Source organism: Ctenocephalides felis, unplaced genomic scaffold (assembly GCF_003426905.1).
Source record: "Ctenocephalides felis isolate EL2017-DRISC unplaced genomic scaffold, ASM342690v1 CF-g0.4_SCAFFOLD_01492, whole genome shotgun sequence".
NCBI classification, from domain to species: Eukaryota; Metazoa; Arthropoda; class Insecta; order Siphonaptera; family Pulicidae; genus Ctenocephalides; species Ctenocephalides felis.
The window spans coordinates 8,970,647-8,991,693 of NW_020537646.1; the positions used below are offsets into that span (position 1 = coordinate 8,970,647).

Sequence of the window (21,047 nt, forward strand, 5' to 3'; positions counted from 1 at the left end):
TGAATCAGAAAAAGGAGCCAAAGCATCGCAGTTTAGCGCAAAAAATTTACGCCGATAATCGAAAACGGGCAACACAAGCTCATGCTGTGTTATCTGTTCTAGGTCCTTCATCGTTATTACCTTTATATCAGCAGCCACGGGATGCGGCAGCATGGCGCGATACTAAAGCACAATATTCGGAGCTCAGGCCGCGGCTATTATTGCATTTCCGAAAATTAAAAGCGGAGCGGCTAGAACGCGAAACGCAATTAGCCGAGAGATATTCTCAACTCGCGCAGGAGTGGCAGAGGAGAGTAGATCGAGCCGAAAGTTCAGCGAAAAGACGTGCAAAGGATGCGAAAAATCGTGAATTCTTCGAAAAAGTCTTTCCAGAACTTAGGAAACAACGCGAAGATAAAGAACGCTTCAACCGAGTTGGCGCTCGTATTAAGTCGGAAGCGGACTTGGAGGAAATAATGGATGGTTTGCAGGAGCAAGCGATGGAGGACAAGAAGATGCGTTCATATGCCGTCATTCCACCATTGCCGTACGATGCTAGGCGACGCAAACTGACCTACACTAATGACAATGGCGCCTGCGACGACATGGAACGCGATTACAAGGAAAGGAAAAATTTGAATGTTTGGACAGCAGGAGAACGCGAGATGTTCCGTGAGAAATATTTGCAGCATCCGAAAAATTTTGGAGCAATATCGGCTTGTCTTGAACGTAAAAGTGCACAGGACTGTGTTAGGTATTATTACTTAAATAAAAAGACTGAAAATTATAAACAGCTTTTAAGAAAATCGCGACAAAGGACGAGAAGTTCTAGATCAAACGTTAATCGCGGTCAAACAGCGGGTCAAGTAGCGACAAACATTGCGGATCTTCTTACCTCTGGCGTAACAACGCGTTTGCAACGCGAACAACAGAAGACAGGACTGAAAGACAATAATGTTGGCTCTAGTTCGGCATTGGCCGCCACTTCAATACCGAAAGAAGAAGCACCTGCCGTTGAATATAATAATTGTAGTGACACTAGCAATAACATTTTCAACAATAACAGTAACAGTAACAATGATGTGGTTAATAATAGTGCACCGGTTGTGGAATCGTCAACGTTACATACTACTGGCGAGAATAATAGTGGTGCATCAGGTGCTTCAGGTGGAGTGACTAGTGAAGTGATATCAGAAAACATTGTATTAATGACTGACGTGCCGGTCGTGACGGATTCAGTGACACAATCGGTACCGATAGCGACTCCAGAGGCGCCAACGGAACCACTTCCTGCTGCTGCTGCTGCTGCTGCTGCTTCTGCTGCTGCGACAGCAGACACAGATAAAGAAACTACTGCGAAGTCTATATTGCCTATTGGCACCGATGAACAAAACTGGTGAGTGAAGTTACCATAGGACTCCATAGGCTATGGTATAATATCAATTGCCTCATTTCAAACACTATTTTTAAATGATCTTACTGTTTTTAGAGACACAATATTCATGTGCTCAAAGTTATATTCAAAATTTTACATTAACATCATTATTATCTTCTTTAATGAATTTTAATCTTCTATGAACTCTTATATGTAAGCGTGTAATTTTCAACGATTCTTCTTTACAATTAAACTACTTGTTCGTAATTATTCATAAACTTTCATACTTTTCTTTTTTTAGAATAAGTATGAATCAAAATTATTCACATTAATTACTTAACAATGATAGTTTTGTTTATTATAAGCGTTAATGCAGTAAGATATTATTATTTTGATTTTTAAATAAATTTATCTTTTTATTTTGTACTTTAATACCGAACAAGCATATCACTTCTTAGTCACATGTTTTAATTAATTCAATATAATTAATTATGTTCAGTCATCAGCACTGTGAGGCTGTAATGCATGGATAATTTCATTTACAGAAATAATTCTACTTCTTACGATATTGTAAATAAGTCATTTTTGAAACATTTATTAAAATCATTTATTTAATTTGTGTTAGTCGAGTAACGCTTTCGAGAATTTGACTTAATTTATGAAAAAAATAAAAATTAACCATTGTAACTCACGGACCTGCGCACCACTTGTGTATATATTCATACATGCATATACATTTACAAGTGTGTATGTGTATGTATATGTATATATATATATATATATATATATATATAAATGAATTTGTGTGTCAATTTCAGTACAACTGATACGTCGGTGTTAAACGATAAGAAGCTAAAGCAAAAAGATGCAGCAGCAACTTCAGATGATGAGCACCAGGATAAGGGTGAGTTGATTTTTAAAACATTTTATTATGATACATGTCAAGTGATATATTATACGCCATATTTTGGTTAATTTTTTATTTACCATTCAATCGAGTTCAATCTAGGGAAACATGATATAGTATTTTTCGTCTACCATAATAACAGATTGACGGTGTTGACTATTTTTGAATATTAAAACTATATTCTTTATTGCGTACAAAAATAAGTACTATTAAATAATATGGACTTTTCATGTTGGCGTAGGTTATATTATATATTGTTTAATATTATGTATTGTTTTTACATTTACTGTTGGGTTGTGCAAAAGTTATATTGATACAGATGTTTTTATCCTAGAATAGATTTTTAATCTGTGATTTGTTAAACTTAAAACTGTTAGGCATCTGCTTTAACATTTACAAGCGCTTTCTAACGCTTTGTTGATATATATAAACATACTTTACTTTTAAATGTCATGATGAAAATTGCGTTCATATTATAACAAGTATCCGATGGGAACGGAAACTGATCATGCTTAAATTGAAAAAAATTTGAATACTCAAATATTAACTAATTAAACAGCGTAATTTATTTAATATTTAATTGCATATACATATTGTGTCATACATATTGAATAATTGTTTTTAAATTTATAATACAATGTTTTATGTATTCAATTTAAATGAATATATTATGTTTTTATATAATTTTTTCAATATATTTAAAAGATTGTGAGCATTTAAATTAATTCAGTTGTTTTCTTCTGCATGGCACGATTTTCGATGTTTGTGCACAAAATAATAACTGGGAAATTTCGATCCGCAAGTTTTGCAAGGATAATATTGAACGTTCATATCCAAATGCGTTATTTTGAGCTTCGTGCTATCAGGCGCACCTTGGCCGATTTTTACTTCTATTAGATGATTCGACTCCACTGGATGCAAATGTCTTCTGGCATGTTTTTGATAGCAGTACTGCGATTTGAATGTGTGATTGCAGTGCATGCACATGTAAATCGATTGACCATTTGCAAAATTGTTATCGTGCAGGTTGATTGAATTTTCCGATGGGTTCACATCCTCGATGTTGATTTCTTCGCTGTCGCTGCTGTTCGCGGTTTCCGGGTTGTCATTGCCGGGGTTGCATTCTCGTATATTTTTCGCCATTTGCGTGTTGAAACTCGCATCGGCAATGTCGTGGTAAGTTTCTCTGATAGCTGATGTATTAGTCTCGGGACCGCCGGCCTCGTTCGCAGCTCCGCTGTTGTAGGCATGGTTGAGAACCCTCGAGAAACGAACCGGACCGTCGCAGGATGCAATATCTATTACTATTTTGCCGGTTATTGCTTCTTTCTGCGAGTTAACTTGTTGATTGGATTGAGAATTTGATTTCAAAATTGAAGTGCTGGTTGATTTTCCTCTACATGTATTTAATTTTTGCGTCGTTTGTGGGCCATTGAGAGGATCGATAGTGCACTCGCCGGTTGAATGAGATTTTTCTGGCAGCGGTGTGACTTCTTTATTTTTTACTCGATCGGGAGGACGAAAATGTGTAGTCCGTGATATATTGAATATTCCTTGATTGATTGGAGGTATGGCCGATGTCATTGCGCACATTGAAGTATGTCGGTTTGGTATAGGTTTTATCACACCTTGGTCTTGATTATTGCTGCCAAAATTTGGTATTTTTGGTACTAATTGATGCACTGCTAAAAACTCTCTGCACAATTCTAATGCCCGGGGCATTTGCAGTATGTGCGTAGCCAATAGAATTATGAATACGTTGTCAATTGTCAGTTCCAAATGACCGGAATACATATATGCCAGTAAAGGTGCGAATTGTTCAGGCGATATATTTGATATGACAAGGGGTGTGGTAATCGAAGGATTTATCGCTTCGATCGATTGACGAGCGTACAGGGCCGCTCTTATGTAACCACTGTGTGCGGCCAAAAGCATGCTGTGCGCCGCAAAACGTGTTTCTCCCACATCTAATAGAAGATCAGGTGGCACGTTCGCGTCTGGCTGCACCTGCATACCCCACGATTGGTACAGCGAATACATAACAGATGGCTTGATCATAACAATTTTCGCAATCCGACTTTAAACTGCATATAAATAATACACTAAATATAGAATTCAATACACTACGTGTTTCAAACTTTGTTATATTGAAATTTAGCTGAACCTAAATTTATTGTTAGTTTTCACATAATATAAACGTTTTTGATGATTACCGTTCTGAACAATTATTAAAATTATCACTTTTATAGCAATTATGTCCACTACTGAAATTGGACCCACACGAAAATAGTTAAAACTATAAATGTTCATCACATGTAATCGCACGTTTGTTAAAGAAATCAATAATTATTAAAAACAGAATGGGGGATGATTTATGACTGGCCGTTGCTATCACGCGACCCGCTTTATAACCGTTTTAAACTGGGGGTGGGGCTTAGATGATTTTACAGAATCTATGTATCCATCTCTACACGAACGTACCTTGCCGTTTATTGGCCACTCGACTACCTGATTTTAGTTTGCTGCTGATACGTTATGATTCGTAACTATTGCTGCATCAAATTTAGAAAATACTATTGGAGCATATTATGGAATAGTTACGAGTACCTACTTAACAGAAATTCTCATCGTAGACCATTTGAATTTTTGTTAAATAATAACTATATCAGATTATATCAATACCATCAAAGTACAGTACGCAAAGGGTCATATGCACATCAACCACCTTCAAACATGTTATTTATTTATTTATCTACTCATGAACAAGTGAATAAATTCATTAATAAATAAATGTGTCGTGTAAAGGTTGCAATATTAATTGCATCTCCACTGAATCAACTCGCTTTCTTGTGATGTCCTATATATCTTTTTCTGCTTATACAGATTAGGATAAATCTGATAGATAGATTACCTAATTATTTCTGAAAATCACCCTCATGATTATCAACTTTGTTTTTTCGTAAGTTTTATTTTAAAGTGATTTCTAAAACAGTATTTTAATAAACAGTATCCGAAAACCCATGCACTTTGCAAAATAGGCAAGATTTAGAATCTAGGATGGCTATTTTGAAGAGCATTTGATAAATGACGAATGATTAAGGTTATTTTTTTATTTCCCATAATTTAAATATTTTTGCATTAGAAAGTGTTGGTTCATTTTGAATACAAGTAATAACAAAACTAGTCTTTATCAACATTTATCATTAAATGCTTCATTGTTGTTCATTTACCAATTTTACAAAAATAAAATCGTTTTCGATTAAATTGCAAAAATTAATTAGTTATTCATAATTAATATTTAAACAACAAAAGTTAAGGACGCATTATATATTTATATAAACCGGTAGAAAATATTATACCGAAAAAAAGAAAGAAAGAGTAATTATTTAATACTATGTACTAATATTATGTGATATTTAAATAAAATAAAATCTTAAAATTTTTGTACCCTACCAAAAAAAGAATTCAATTCAAAAATATCCTTTTCTATATTTTCCAATTACTCATTTATACAAAATATTTAGCATGCTCTACGTACTCTCTTTTATATTTCATCTGCAGTTCATTACTAAATTAGAATTCTCATCCTGCATACTATATTTTCAAATCATGAAACATTCCCCGCATCAAGCCGGGATATGTTTGTCTTTTAAATATTCAGAGTGCTTTTAAAATCATTCTATTTGTTTTAGCAGAACCTTATTTTTCCTTATCCAAATGAGAGATGGAAATGTTATTTCTTCGCACAGTATCTTGTTCATGATTATTCTTATATTCTCATTACTATATAAACGATAAAATTTTGATTATACACACTCATTCACTAATGGAAAATCTGTTCTTCTATAAATGTGTGTGTTTTTTTTTTGACCACATACTGTATTTGTAACAACCGAACGGATCTGTCGAAACGTCGATGCGAATAAAATATATGCTATAATAATATAAAATTATTTCTATGTACATATACATAAATCTATAATTTGTTGTATACATACATGTACGTAACATGAAATATGTGACACAGCGCGCGTGTGTGTATTTTTGAGTTTCTTCGTGCGGGGTATATATACAAACGCAGTAATTGATGGCAGGCTTCGGCAGAGTAAATATTTATTTTAGTCATGTTCCATGTGCAAAAGCTTCTCTTATTTGACTTCGTTTCGTATATATGAGGGGATCAGAGATGGGCAATACTTATCAAAATTATCGAAATATGGATGACGTCGTCGTTGTTGAGCAATGTTTTGATATCGATTTCGAACCAAATATATATACTCACTTCAGCAGTGATAAACCACTGTAATTTTATCAAGGAATTGTACATTTTGGTTTGAAAAATTAATTGATCCTTTTATAAAAATATTTCATACTTCAAAATATGTTTTTCTTGTAATATTGATCCTTTCCCCAAACACTGTCATTGTTTATATTGCATTTCTAAACTTTAGATGCATTTCGAAAAGTGATTTTTCAAAAGGTGCACAGCATAACTCTATTTTTTTTCTTTCATTTCAATTGCAATTTGTTGCAATATCTTTAAAATGAGATTTTTAAGATTAAAATGAAGGAATTTCGACATGTCAATTTATCATTTTTATTTATTAAATATCACTACCTATTAACTATTAGTTAAACTAATAGTTTTTTTATATTAAACGAATTAATTCAAACAATTGTAAATCTACTAATTTCTCCAGAGTTAGGCCGCATAAGCATGTTCAATAAGCGTTTTTTATCCAATTTTGCACGCAGAGCGCTTCAAATTCTGCGTGCTTCGCCAAAATGGCAATGGTGTCAATGGTGAATGTTTTTTATAATAATTTTATATATTGTTGTTCAGATATACGCTAAACAAACTTCGCCCAATATTATGATTTTATCACTTTTTCTTCCGCACGAAAAAAATCGAAAAAACCCGATTATTTGGGAAGTTACAGTGTTAGCTCTTCAAGAGTTTTGATCGTGCAAGGTGTGTGTTAGGTTAGTTTGAATCTATTTCCATTTTAATATTATAGAATCGTGCATCTTGAAATGAAAATAATGAAGTGCACGTCCATATGTAATTGAGGCCGGTAGTAATATGAAAATATAACGATATGCGAATGTAAAGAGTGTACACTGGTGCAATACCTTTGAGAATTGTCAAGTCTAATATGATTAAACCGTATCCGCCATGTATCCGCACTCTCGCTTGTCTACCGTTGTTTGCACAACTGATTGTGCGGATGACATGTATGCACCCCACAGACCGGAGACCCGAGACCCGAGACCGTGTGTGTATTTAAATAAATTCGCAGCGTTATGTAATAATGCTTATTTTGTTATTCTTGCTTTCCATATAATTTGTATGCTATTTATATATGTATATGGTATATACCGTAGAATCGTATCTTTATACATTTTTAAAACTTGGTACGATTTGCCATCATGTTTAATATTCCAGAGCAAAAAGGCACTGTCCCTTAAAAAATTGAGATATTGATGTTTTTCGATAAAAAAATCACAAGCTCAGTGGTCTGCTGTGCTTCACCTACCAGCTTGTACGTTACGTATTATTTCAAAGAATAGATTTGAATTTAAAGAAATTGAAATATTGGGCGACTTCAAACAAACTCTAAAACCGCCTTGAAGTACCTATAATATACGAGAATGCTCGAAATTGATGTAGACTTTATAGGCCACTAGTTTTAATAGCTGGATAGTTGATTTTAAAATTTGAAATGGCATCGGGTACTATTCAAACACGCCAAATCGGTGGCTGAAAATGTAGGAACAGTCACAAGTTTTTGCAAAATTACGATTTGGTCGACATTTTCAATGCTTTATTTTTAAAATTCATGACAGATAAATCCAATGGTTTCAATAAAGAAACTTGTCATGATCGTCAAGCAAGTAGATTGGGACCGACTGACTATGATGGCCGGTGCCAATTCTGAATGCCGTGACCGACAGTGAAGTTTCTTTTGCTAGGTAATCTCCAGACGTAGTGTAACAGTTCATTTATGTTGAAAATAACTAATGAGTCAAAAACATTCTGCCAAACCAAATTAAGTGATTATTTGAAATCACACAATTATAATTAGACCAATACTAATTAGTCGACTAATACGTCTCGCCTAATTGGTACTTGAGAAATCTGCAGTATTATAAACAACCATATATATATTGGAGCGGGTCGGTCGATTTGTATGGGTCAAAAAAAAAGTCGCTTAGGCACACATGATTTTTTCGGATACTAGGGATCAAAATAAGATACTTTGCTGAAGAAACTATACCTTTAAAATGAATTCTGATGTTCCGTGCAATGACCCAAAAATAAGGGTATAAATTTGAAAAATTCCATTTTGACCCATTTAGAGTGCCCCGCGTTCAAATGTATGACCGATGCTCCACTAACTTTGGAAAGCCGATTCACCCATGCCCGTGGTTCATCCCCGGAGCGGTTGTTTAACATTCAACCCTTATTTTTGGGCCAACGCACGGGACACCAGAATTCATTTCAGAGGTATGGTTTCTTCAGCAAAGTATCTATTTTGATCCCTAGTATCCGAAAATCATATGTGCCTAAGTGTTCTTTAAATCGACCCGTTCATATATATATATATATATATATATATATATATTTAATAGGTATATGTTAAGAGAAATTAATGATACATGAATAATTAAAAATGAAACATAAAATTTGCGGCCAAGAAACTGAGCAAAAGCACTGTGTTATGAATGCATTCGCGTTTATAATATATACCCACACTTACTCCTATATATATATATATATATATATATATATATATTAATTAAACCAATACAAACAGTTCATTTAATTAAGCCGAGTCAGCGTAATAATTCGCTCATTAGCCCGCGATTAAACAACTCTCTGCTAGAAGCGAGTAATCATTTTATCCCCAAACCACCAGCAATCGAAACGAAACGAGATGATATTCGCCGAGCAATATAACCACTATAGACTATAACATAGGAACACGGCGAGAGCAAATTCATCATATTGTTTAAGCATATTTCATTAAACTTTGTTAACTTTATTTATATATATATATATATATTTATAATATTAAAATATAATTTGAAATATGAACAAATGAATTCACAGTACTGTGAATGACGTGTAACGGATAACACATAAGGCTTATATAGGTTTCCATATTTTAAATTTTAAATTTATAACACACTGATGATGAGACAAACCTAGTATCGAAACGTTTGTGAAATTATTATTTAATAAATTAGTGCAAAAAAGTGTTGTCTGTTCATATTTCTAAATTAATATATATGTATATATATACACTTATTCAAAATATTAATTAAACTAATATGAACTACAGTTTATGTAGATTTATTATTACATTTATTCAGATTATTAGAATATTTATTAAACATCAATATACATAAAGGATAGTGTATCCATTAAAACGGCATCTATATGATACTATAATACAAGATAAAAAATTAACATTATGTTGTGAGAATAAATACTAACTTATTTCTGTTTCATATTATATGAATAAAAAAACTGAATGTCTTTTTTTTATAAAAAAAGCCTTTGCCCGAGTATGTTTAGAGCCTTCCATTTTAATCGAATTATCGCATGCAACTGTTCAAAAATATTATATTTTGAGTGACTGGCTGCAGTTTTGCTCTTGAAACATTTTATGTAGTGGTGCTTTGCATGTCTGTTAATTAATATTGCCAGTAGATTTCCGTGACAATGTACGTATTGCATTACAGTAAGCTTTGTTATGATCGGTTTTCATTTGGCAGAGTAACTAAAATCTGTTAATATTTAATTGTGATACCGTTCTACGGGATTGATTTGTCACGCAGGCCAACAGCCATACACATTATATTACGACAACGCTGATTTCAATATGGATGCGAATATCCATCATCTGATTGGATGAACTGTTAGATCTTTTACGTGCTTTTATTTATGTGATTTGTTTTTTTCTGCTATTGAATTTCGGCTATCATTGGATTAAAAAGTTGTTTTTTTTTGCACTAACAATTTGATATAAAAAGATTCTTTAATTTACAGTCGGTCAAGTAGGAGCGTGGCCGTGTTAATTCATAAAAATAATTATTTTATGAAATTTTAATATTTATATATGCATTGTATACGTTACAAACAATGATGTAATTTGGTCAATATGTGTCCAGTCACCACCGGAGTCGACAATTGGCTGGCATCTCCGACGCCTGCTTTTTACTAATTTAACGGATTATTTTACTCTGAGGGCTCGTCTTTTAATTTAATAGCTTGATGTAGGCAGTACGTACTCATATAGAACATTTATCAATAAAAATGACGTTTTTAAAATCTGTATCAATATTTTCATATGCCCAAGCGGAAAAAGAAGCACATGTTTTTCAGTCGCCAGGGGTTTCCGCATTGTGTTGCGCCATTTCAGATTATGAATACGAAGAAAGGTTCAGATAGTTTTGTAGATATTTTTGTAGATATTTCTGAACATTTTGCCATTACTTTTGCTCGTCTTTGCTGCAGTATTAAAGCAGGATTCCGCAAAAACACATTCACTGTTCTTTTTTCTTCTTTTTTATTTGAACCACGTTCTGATGAATCAGCGACATTTTTTAGCAACTTTATATAGGTGTATCTTATTCTGTACAAATGCCTTCAACTTTCTCATATGTTTAGCAGCAGCTGATTGCGACAATTGGAGACCTTTTGGGTGGATGCAAAAGGGCGCAGCCTCGTAGCGCGACGCGTAACTTAGCACTCATGGCGTTTAACGTGATTTTTTCTCATAAGATCATCGGCAACTAAACCTTTGTTGACGATGCATCAAGGACAAAGCTTCACTTTATCGGCTCACGAAAGAATTCGACCGAAATTTTTCATTAACTGTCGTTAAAGTCGGCCACGCTCTTACTTGACCGACTGTATAAGCCTTTAATTTATTCAATGATCAGTTATTTTTATACGAAAATTCGACCATCCAATTTCTTTTAATTTACTTATATCCGGTTTAAGTATGATAAAACTAACTGTGAAATAATTTCTAATTACAGCGGGAACAGGTAATGTAGAGACTTGTTTCATCTGCAAAATGGATTCAAATCAGGCGCGCACACTGGCCAAGTCTCATGCGCAACAGTATGGTCTCACCGAAGATATGGTGCCCCAGGGTACGATTTAGTTTAGTTTGATTTTGATTTTGATATGTATTAATTTATAATTGAGGAAAATTGTAAAATAAATTTCACTTTTTTATTTATATGTTTCGACACATAATATGTGCCATAATTTAATAAATCTAAATTACAAAAATTTGTTTGTTGTATGTAAAAATAGCTATCAAATTATGAAAATAATTTGATTTTAAAATAGTAGTTGTGCTTTTTATGTTTATTGTTGATTAAATATTGTACTAGACTAGTAATTCAAAACATTTCCGTTTGCCTCTGCCTGCCGATAATCTGTCTATTACGCCCTTGGTCTTGTAAGAATAATTAGATATGATTCTATTTCGAATGTTTTTCCTATAGATACAATATGTTTTTATCGTATTATTTTCAGGTGCGCGTGTGTGCAATACTTGCCGGTGTAAATACGTCAGATCGCGGTCCACTGTGTGCCCCTTGCCGACTTGTCCGAACAGCAAGGACCGCGTCAAGCGTTTACGAAGCCTTCCGAAGCGATGGATGGAGCTGACGCAAGACTTGCGAGAACCGATAATGAAAGAATTTAGTATGTTAAATATGATACTAATATAATAATATAATTAAATATTATTATTAAGGTTTATAAACTTTCTATTATACCTTATTTCCAATAGAAATTCCATCGGCGAATACGAAATGCTGTTCTGCGTGCTACAATCGGATAACAAGGCGTGTTCTTGGTCTGCATTTACAAGAGGATATTTCAGATCCATCTCAACGACTGACTGACGAAGAAATAGCTTGTTTCAAAAGATTACTAAGCGAACATGGCTGTCAATGGCAAACCATCGCAGAAGCGTTATCGAAAACAATCTATCAAATTAAGAATTTTTATTTCAACTATCGAAAAAAACATGGTCTGGAGGAGCTAATAACAGAGTACAATAGAAAAAATGGCATAGATATAAAACCTGTGCTCACAGATGAAGAAGAAAGCGGTAGCACGACATCTTCTTGTGATGAAAAAGATAATGCAGCTAGTGACACAGCATCAGCAGCCAGTCCTCATTGTAATACGTCTTTGATAGGTCTTAGAGATGGCGAAGAATTGATTTCAAGGCCTAGAAGTCAAAGTGATGATAAGTCTTTAATATCCTCGATTCCCACTGCTTCTGGAATGCCGACACCGACGGTTCCTGTTGCTAAAATCACAAGTAAGGACGAATATGATAGTTCGGCAACGGAAACAGCCGATGAAGAGAATGAATCGCCCACTACAAGAAATAGTCCCAAAGCATTACTTCAGCCGGCATATCAAACTGGTCAACCGACAGCACAACAAGCAACAATAACTGTAGTGACAAACCAGAACGGCCCTCCTGTTATAAATCAGCCATCGCGACTGGACTCGATGGGGGACGTTATGTTAAACGTTATAGAGCAAATGGTGAAAAACAATGGATCGGCTACTCAAAAAACTGGCAGCGCCGCTCTCATAACAAAAGCAAATACCGATAATCCGTGCATTCGAGATTATCGGATGGGAGAATCCACCGTTAATATACCCGTCAGTTGCAATAATAATATACCACAAAACTCGCTAGCAACACTTTCTGTAGTTAACTCACATGGGCGCACTCTGCATAGGCTTCCAGCTCAGCAAATTTTGTCTTCACCCCAAATTGCTGCTACCATTACTCCAGTTCAGTCCGCATCTGCGAGCGTGCCTAAAACAGAACTATCAAAGGAAGTGCTTGTTGTTTTAAGAAGTGAACCTGAACCAGAAACATTAGATTTGAGCATTAAAAAAAGTCGTGACAATTCGAATTTTTTACATCAGAGTCTGCCACCGCCTGCTCATAGCAAAACTAGCATACATAACAGTTCGACTGGACTTTCGATAAGTTCTGCGAGCATAACCTATAGGCCCAGTGGGGAATCGGCATACGCTGGTTATCACCATGAATCCGGTAGAATATCTAAATCACCCTCAGTTTTTGTATCGGCGGCACCACAGCCGCATGGGTTGGTGGTACAGCGCCCGAGTATATCGACATCTCAATCTGGTTCAAAAATTTCCATCAAGCATAATGCAATGAAGCCTTGTACGAAAGTACCGCATAGTCAAACGAAACCAGGCTCCATAACACATGGTACGCCGATGAATCCAATGCAAGGATCCGTCGTTGTGAATACTCCGGCGAGTCCGCGTTATGATAACTTGCAACGTCAGACTCAAATTGATAGTACCAAGAGCGTTGGTTCCATCACGCAAGGGACTCCTGTGCATCTTCCTCCACATCATTTGCAAGAGAAGCGTATGTACGATTATTACAATAAAAGGCAAAGTCCAGCACAATTATCAATACCAGGCAATTTACAAATCTCAAGTCAAAGTCCAAGTAATTTTCCTCCTTATGCCATTCAAAGTAATAATAATGTACCATCAGGTTTTACCTCATCATTCACTAGACCGCCTACGTATAATATAGAACAACAATTGAGTTCACGACAAATAATTATAACGGATTATATTACTTCGCAACAAATGCATGGACAAGGCCGAAGGACAATAGAAAAAGAGCCCGTGAGCCGCGGTCCCATAATGAGCTCGCCGGCCTCAATGTATTACGGCGATAAAGATCGTAATACAAGGCAAGAATATCTCAGTCGGGCCTCGCCTGCGGAAATAGTCAATAGGTAATAAGTTTTTATGATAAGATAGTATAATATTGTATTATTGAATCGCATAACAGTATGATCTCGAATGGCTAATTATATTGTTTATGATAGTGCTCCGAGTCCGCACCACACTCCTCCGCCTCCACCTCAACGGCAGGGCGTGATACAGCGGCATAACGCTCACACTGGCCAACCTCACAATAGCAGCAAACCTACCAGCCCTGCAGCTTCTAATAAATTACACCACATGACCACACCGATGCATCAGTATCCGCCACCAGGTATCACTTCATCTATGTTAATTAGTTGTACTAAATAAAACCAATATCTCCATTAATTAATATATTGTGAAATGCTTAGGTCATGAAGCATTTTCATCCTTGGTTGATGTAGCTGTTCAACAACCTTCATTACCAGTTCCACACAAAGATGAAAAAAGATCTGAAATTCTAACACCACCTACTTCAAGTCATCATGATATTCGGTATATTCATATTGATATTGATGCATTGATTTTCATTAATAAACTATTATTTCTTTTGAATCTAATGATATTACGATAATAATGAACCTTAAATATGTTAAATTTTGACTCTTGAACTATTTACAAGTTATACAAATAATATTATTAAGTTAAGGTGAAAATACTACTCCTTGTTGATTATTATTAATTCCTCTCCTTTTTTTAAAGATATCAGCAGGATAGAATTGCTAGGGATCGAGATTTGCAGCATCTTCATATGCAACAGTTTCAGCAGCAGCAGCAATTGCAACGCCAACAGGTGTATTTAAAATACACATATTATACAATAACAAATAAACATTTTATTGTCCATCAAATTTTATCTATATACTGATGAATGGCATTAAAGATTTTTGACTTAATACTTTATCTACCTAGTGTTTGGTTTTGTAAATCTTTAACATTATTTGAAAAAATTCTAAATATTGCCTATTGGATAAATTTTGTTTCATTATAAAAAATGAGTAGCAAAAATAATTAACAAGATTATTTTTTCTCAGCACACTGTACGATTAGTAGAGTTGGATATGCATCGTCGCCAACAACACCAACAACAGCAGCAACAAACATCTATTTCACAACAGCACAATTATCGTAGCCCGCAGCAGCAACAGCAGCATGAGCGCGAGCAGTACTATATCCACAGAAGTAATTTGGAACGACAGCAGCAACTTGAAAGTGAAAGATTGAGGCAGCAGCAGATTCATAACGAGAAGGAAATTGAGCGTGGAAACATTGAGAAGATTATGGAGAACGAGCGAAGTCGAGATTTAGATCGAGAGGAGCGATTGCGCAGAGAACGTGAAACTACCAGGTTATTAGTTGGCTGTATACCTAGAGATACGCCAAATGCGAGGTTACATGATCGTAAGGAGCGACAAGTTGCTGCTGACAGGTCAGTATTCTCTATTTTCAATAGTAAATTTATAAATTTAGGAACTAAAGAGTTTTATGATATGTATTTATTTGGAACCTAATTCTGTTTTGTCTTTCTAGAGGACAACTGCCCGCTCAGAGATCATCGTCGCCAGAGCAATTGACTGCTGCAAAATTAATTGATGCTATTATAACTCACCAAATTAATCAGACCTCAGATGATAGCCCCGCACCACCAACAAGGGATGGAAGGCCAAATTTCATCAATGTGAGTTTATTTATTTTTATCTTTAAAACATTTTTGTTCAATGTACATAATAAATTTAAATTATTTGATTGTTTTATGCGGCGGTGTTCATCTTTTTATTATTCCTTTATCTCTCTCTCTTCATATATATATATATGTATATATGTGCCTATATATACTAGCTGACCCGGCAAACGTTGTTTTGCCATGAAAAATATGTCTAGTATGAAAATAACTAATTGATTTCAAATTGGTATGTAAGTGAAAAGGGCAGTGAAAGGGGATAATATTAATAGTCTTTGCAAGAACCAATTTAATCTGAAGCTGATTTTATTTATATCAATTAGCGCATTTATAGTTTCAAGATTTTGATATATAATTACCGCGCTTTTGATTAATTCATTAAATTTTGGTTTACGAAGTAAAATTCGATAATTCATTTCTAAATTATGTTGTTATGTGGCATGCCCAGCGAATTAACTAATATTTATGCTTTAAATTCTTATTTATAGTATATTTTTTATAATGTATATATATTTACACATACCTATAGTATGCAATTAATATAACTTTTATTCATTGATATTTTATTTCGTCCTATATTTCTTATCAGTAATAATATATATTTTAAATATTGTTTCATTTCATTTTGACAGATCCAACTAATTTTATATTTTAATTATCGCTACTGCCCCTGATTATGAAACATATATTTTTTAAATTGAGATTCAGTCAAACACATTTAATTTCATAAACAATACTATTAATATTTAATAAAAATTAATTGTAAGAATCTCACAAATATATATTGCTTTCTAAACTCTCTACCAATAACTTTCCATCAATTCAAAATTGGCAACATAAAGTTACATAATATTTATTAATTTATTTAGCAGATAATAATATATAATCTTCGAGTGGACTCACATAGAAACGCGGTATAAACCGATGCATTCAAATTTTACAATATAAACAAATTCTATTGCGTACGCCTTATATATGCATATATATATATATATATATATATATATATATATATATATACTCTTTTATCTATGGCGTACGACTCAGAACAGGGTCGCTCAAATTGTTCGTAAGTCGATGGTGGTCTAGATAAGATCAAACTGATTCTACGATTCACTGGTCAAATATTCAAATTACCAAAAATATAATATTTCGGCTATAAATTGAAACTTTTAATATACCCTATGTCTTAAATGGGATCTATATGCACACGGTGAGCAAAACAAATTTTAAATCGGTTTAGTATTTTAGGCATTCATCGCGGACGACCGCTGTGACACTAATTATATATATATATATATATATATATATATATATATGTTTATATTTGTATATATGTATATATATTGATTGTTTCTTTTCCGAACAGTAAATCCAATAATAAAAAACACTTTGTTTTTTTGAAGATGTTTAATAACCAAATAAGCCTTCAATGTAAGGCATGCTGTGAAAAGTAAGTTTAATATTGCTGTCCTGCAAACCTACTTTTCACAGCATGCCTTACATTGAAGGCTTATTTGATTATTTTGCCAAATTACTCAAAGAAAAAAATATTTTTATTTCAGGAACAGCTTTATATTCTTTTAAAGAAATGTTTTCAAAAATTAAATCCACCACCCCTCCTAAATTTAATACTAACATAGTTTATTCAATCTCAAAGACTTTTTTCTGAAAGCAGTTTAATCTTTTTGAATTCGTCAAATTGTGTTAATAAAAGATCAGATCATAATATCATTCATGATTCATATCTAAATTTTTTAAACCTAATTAAAAACGATTAATGATTTAATAATTTTGTGTGTATATATATGTAGTAATATACGCACATCCATATATGTGCTTATATGTATGTTTTTGTATATACACTATATACATGTACTTGCGTATATGTTCGTATATATAATTGTATGTACATGAATATATGGATATATGCATATGTATGTATTTGTATGTAGGTGTGTATATGTATGTGCATGTATATATACATAATAATATTCATACATACATACATACATACATACATACATAATATTATACATAATCTCAGCATTTGCTAAGGCAATACATTCCCATTTTTCGTAAATTACCAATACAAGAGACATAAAAAGTTATTTTTGCCTAAGTCCGTATATATTCCTTATATCTGGCCGACAGAACTTCATCACAGTGTGTTACAAAGTCTTGTGAAGTCAAAGTGTTTATAATAAAAATATTAGTGATATGGAAGTTATTAAAGGTAAATAATTTTTTTTTCTCAATTTTATATTAAACCTTTTTTCATTATAATTTTTCTAAATAATCTGTAATAACCATCATTAATTAATGTTAGTCAATAGTTTTAAAAAAAAAACATTGTCTTTGACAGAATAAACCTGATGTTGGAACGTATCTAGTTCCGAAACGTCGTTATTAAACATCTTCAAAAAACAAATGGTTTTTTATTATTGGATTTACTGTTCGGAAAAGAAACAATTAATATATTGAAAAAATCCAGGACTTATCTATTGAATATGTATATATGTGTATATATGTGCCTAGTGATGTGCCTACTTGATTCAGGATTCCAATCAACTCGAATCAAGCCCATCTATATATATATGGACAAAAAAAGCAAAATTTAGTAAATGTGATCAAAATTGTTGAGTTCAACTAATATACTTGACAAAGTTAAAATTTTAAACGTAAAATACTATCAAAATATATTACAAAAATTATTAGGTATGATTTTATTTGAAATGTATTTTTAATCATGCGTTGAAATGTATTTTTAAATTAATTTATCGTAATATATAACCAAACACTTCTGCATCTCGAAAACTCAATTGATATAGTGTTTATTTTATTTTATAATCATCCAAGGATTCTTTCTAAACTGAGAGCTCTCTCTCTCTCTCTCTTTATATATATAGATATTTATTATATATATATATGTATATATATATATATATATATATATATATATACGTATGATATACATTGTGTATATAAAACTATGCGGTGCAATATATTTGTTAGGTTAAGCATGCATATTACTTTGTTTTAGGCTTTTCATCGAGAGCATCCTCAAGTTGAAAATAATGGAAAATCACATTCACCAAATGTTTTAAATGTTGAAATTGATAATATTGATCATCAACAACATCAAAACAGGCCTAACTCAAATTTATCACAAAAAAATATGACTTTGGGTGATCTAACCGATTCAATTATAACGAGTGATTTTAACAATCCTGGATACGGTCATTCTATCTCAATGAGATCTAGTTATGGTTTAGCACACAATCAAGACGCCGTTGCCAGTTCCGATCAATGGAAGTATAGGAGGTCGATTCATCCGAAGGATATTGCAGATCGCGATAGAGGTTCAAGAAGTAATGTTTCCGATGAACGGCAAATTATCCGAATTGCTAAACCTCCAAGCCCTAGAAGTACTAAACAAAACCAACATGTATCTGGACCTGGATTTCACGAACCAATAAATATGCATAGCAATGATAGATTTTATGTTGATAGGTCGCCTATTCCTTCTTCAAAATTTAAGCAACCTGCCAAACATCTTTCAGCTTTCGATTATGTAACAAATCGCATTGTAGAAGTGATGAGAACGGAAGATGATAACAAGAGGTCTAATATTGAAGAATCCACAGCTGAGCACCACGAGGGCGACAAAAGTGAAATGAAAGAGAACGATCGCAGTTGTTCACCTGGAGAAATGGTAATTGATGAAACTACTGATTCATTAGCAAAGATGGATACAATTAGTACCAGTCAAGCGTCAGTTCAAGTCATCACAACATACCCATCCACTGCCTATAATTATCCATATAGTGCGCTTAATGTGTCCGATCAAGTGACTCAGCAAGTTTCAATATCTGTGAATGTCGATAATGCACAGCCAAAACCTCTGATGTCTGCTCAATATGAGCCCCTAAGTGATGAAGACTAATTATTCCAACTATATTGTAATAATAATGCTGCTGCTTTATGAATGCTTTAAACATATTTTATGCATATATTTTTTATGTGCATTTATATTATATACATGCACATGTATGTATATAATATTAAAATTTATATTATAATACAATTTAAGTAACAGTAGACATTCAATTGACTTAAATCAAGTATGATTATTTGTGTTCATTTGCATATTGATAATTTGATCTTATTATATTATGAATACATTTTAGATACGAACCATAATTAAATAATAAAAAACAACTTAACTGTATAAAGTTCCATAATTTAACCATTCATATGAGAAAACTTTTTATTGACAAAGTGTTACTTTAATCAAACGCATTAAATTGTGATTGATATGTTGAATATAGGAGCTCCAGTTAAATTGATACTTACTAGTGAAAATGTGGTTGATTTATTTTTTCTTCTCTCATATATGAAATGGTTATTAATGATTCTCAGTAATAGTACGAACATATTTTAATTATGACGGAAGCATATGTTTTACATATTTTTAATTTATTTGTGTATATAAAATAAATTAGTAAAAATAAAAAATATCATTTGTGATCAGAGAAATATGTTGTTTTATTAAAATAATTATTAGTTGTTTAAGCCATGAACAGTTTCCATTTATTTTGTTATTGATTGCTTTAATCATGTTAAAATCTTATGAAAACAACTCTAGTTTCTTATAAGCAGCAGCTAATTATGTATGTAGTACAAGGTATTGATCATGATATTTAAATATATATATATATATATATATATATATATATTTATATATATATATATGTATATATATATATATATATATATATATTTATATATATATATATATATATATATATAATATAAATTCATGGATAAGTTTTTCTTCGACTGGCATATTTCCTAACTGTAAATTGATATAATGATACAAATAATTTGTGATTTCTTGAGCGCTTAACAAATTTATATATATAATTAGATAATATATTATAAACTATTATTAATATTAGTTATATATTTTTCAGTTATATAACAAATATTTGTGTAATATATGTAGATATATTGAAGAGGGCAAAGTTTTGCCTTTTAAAAGCTTTATCATAACTATGCAGAATTAAAACAGAGTAAAATTGAAATGCTTGTGTTGTGAATGCCTTCCGTATGAGCACATTCAACAAACTCATTTTGAAATGTCCAAATTTCACATTAAAAAAATGAGAGGATTAATATGTTAATTTAATAAAACGTGATAATCTATTGAATGGCTTTAGATAAAAATTAAATAATTTAAAATTTAGTTTGATCATATACAATGTATTGAACAAAAAAGATACTATGA

At 32.6% G+C, this 21,047-nt stretch overlaps 1 protein-coding gene across 1 annotated transcript in view; it reads left to right on the forward strand.

Moving 5' to 3' along the window:
- LOC113371610 overlaps positions 1 to 19,939 on the forward strand; it is a 31,347-nt gene extending 11,408 nt beyond the window's left edge. The window contains 11 exon segments of the mRNA XM_026612254.1: positions 2 to 1,375; positions 2,173 to 2,258; positions 11,313 to 11,429; positions 11,821 to 11,991; positions 12,080 to 14,105; positions 14,199 to 14,368; positions 14,448 to 14,571; positions 14,779 to 14,869; positions 15,111 to 15,505; positions 15,607 to 15,754; positions 18,801 to 19,939. Coding sequence (XP_026468039.1) covers positions 2 to 1,375; positions 2,173 to 2,258; positions 11,313 to 11,429; positions 11,821 to 11,991; positions 12,080 to 14,105; positions 14,199 to 14,368; positions 14,448 to 14,571; positions 14,779 to 14,869; positions 15,111 to 15,505; positions 15,607 to 15,754; positions 18,801 to 19,703 — 5,605 coding nt within the window. The 3' untranslated portion in view covers positions 19,704 to 19,939.
- Positions 19,940 to 21,047: the final 1,108 nt, after the last annotated feature.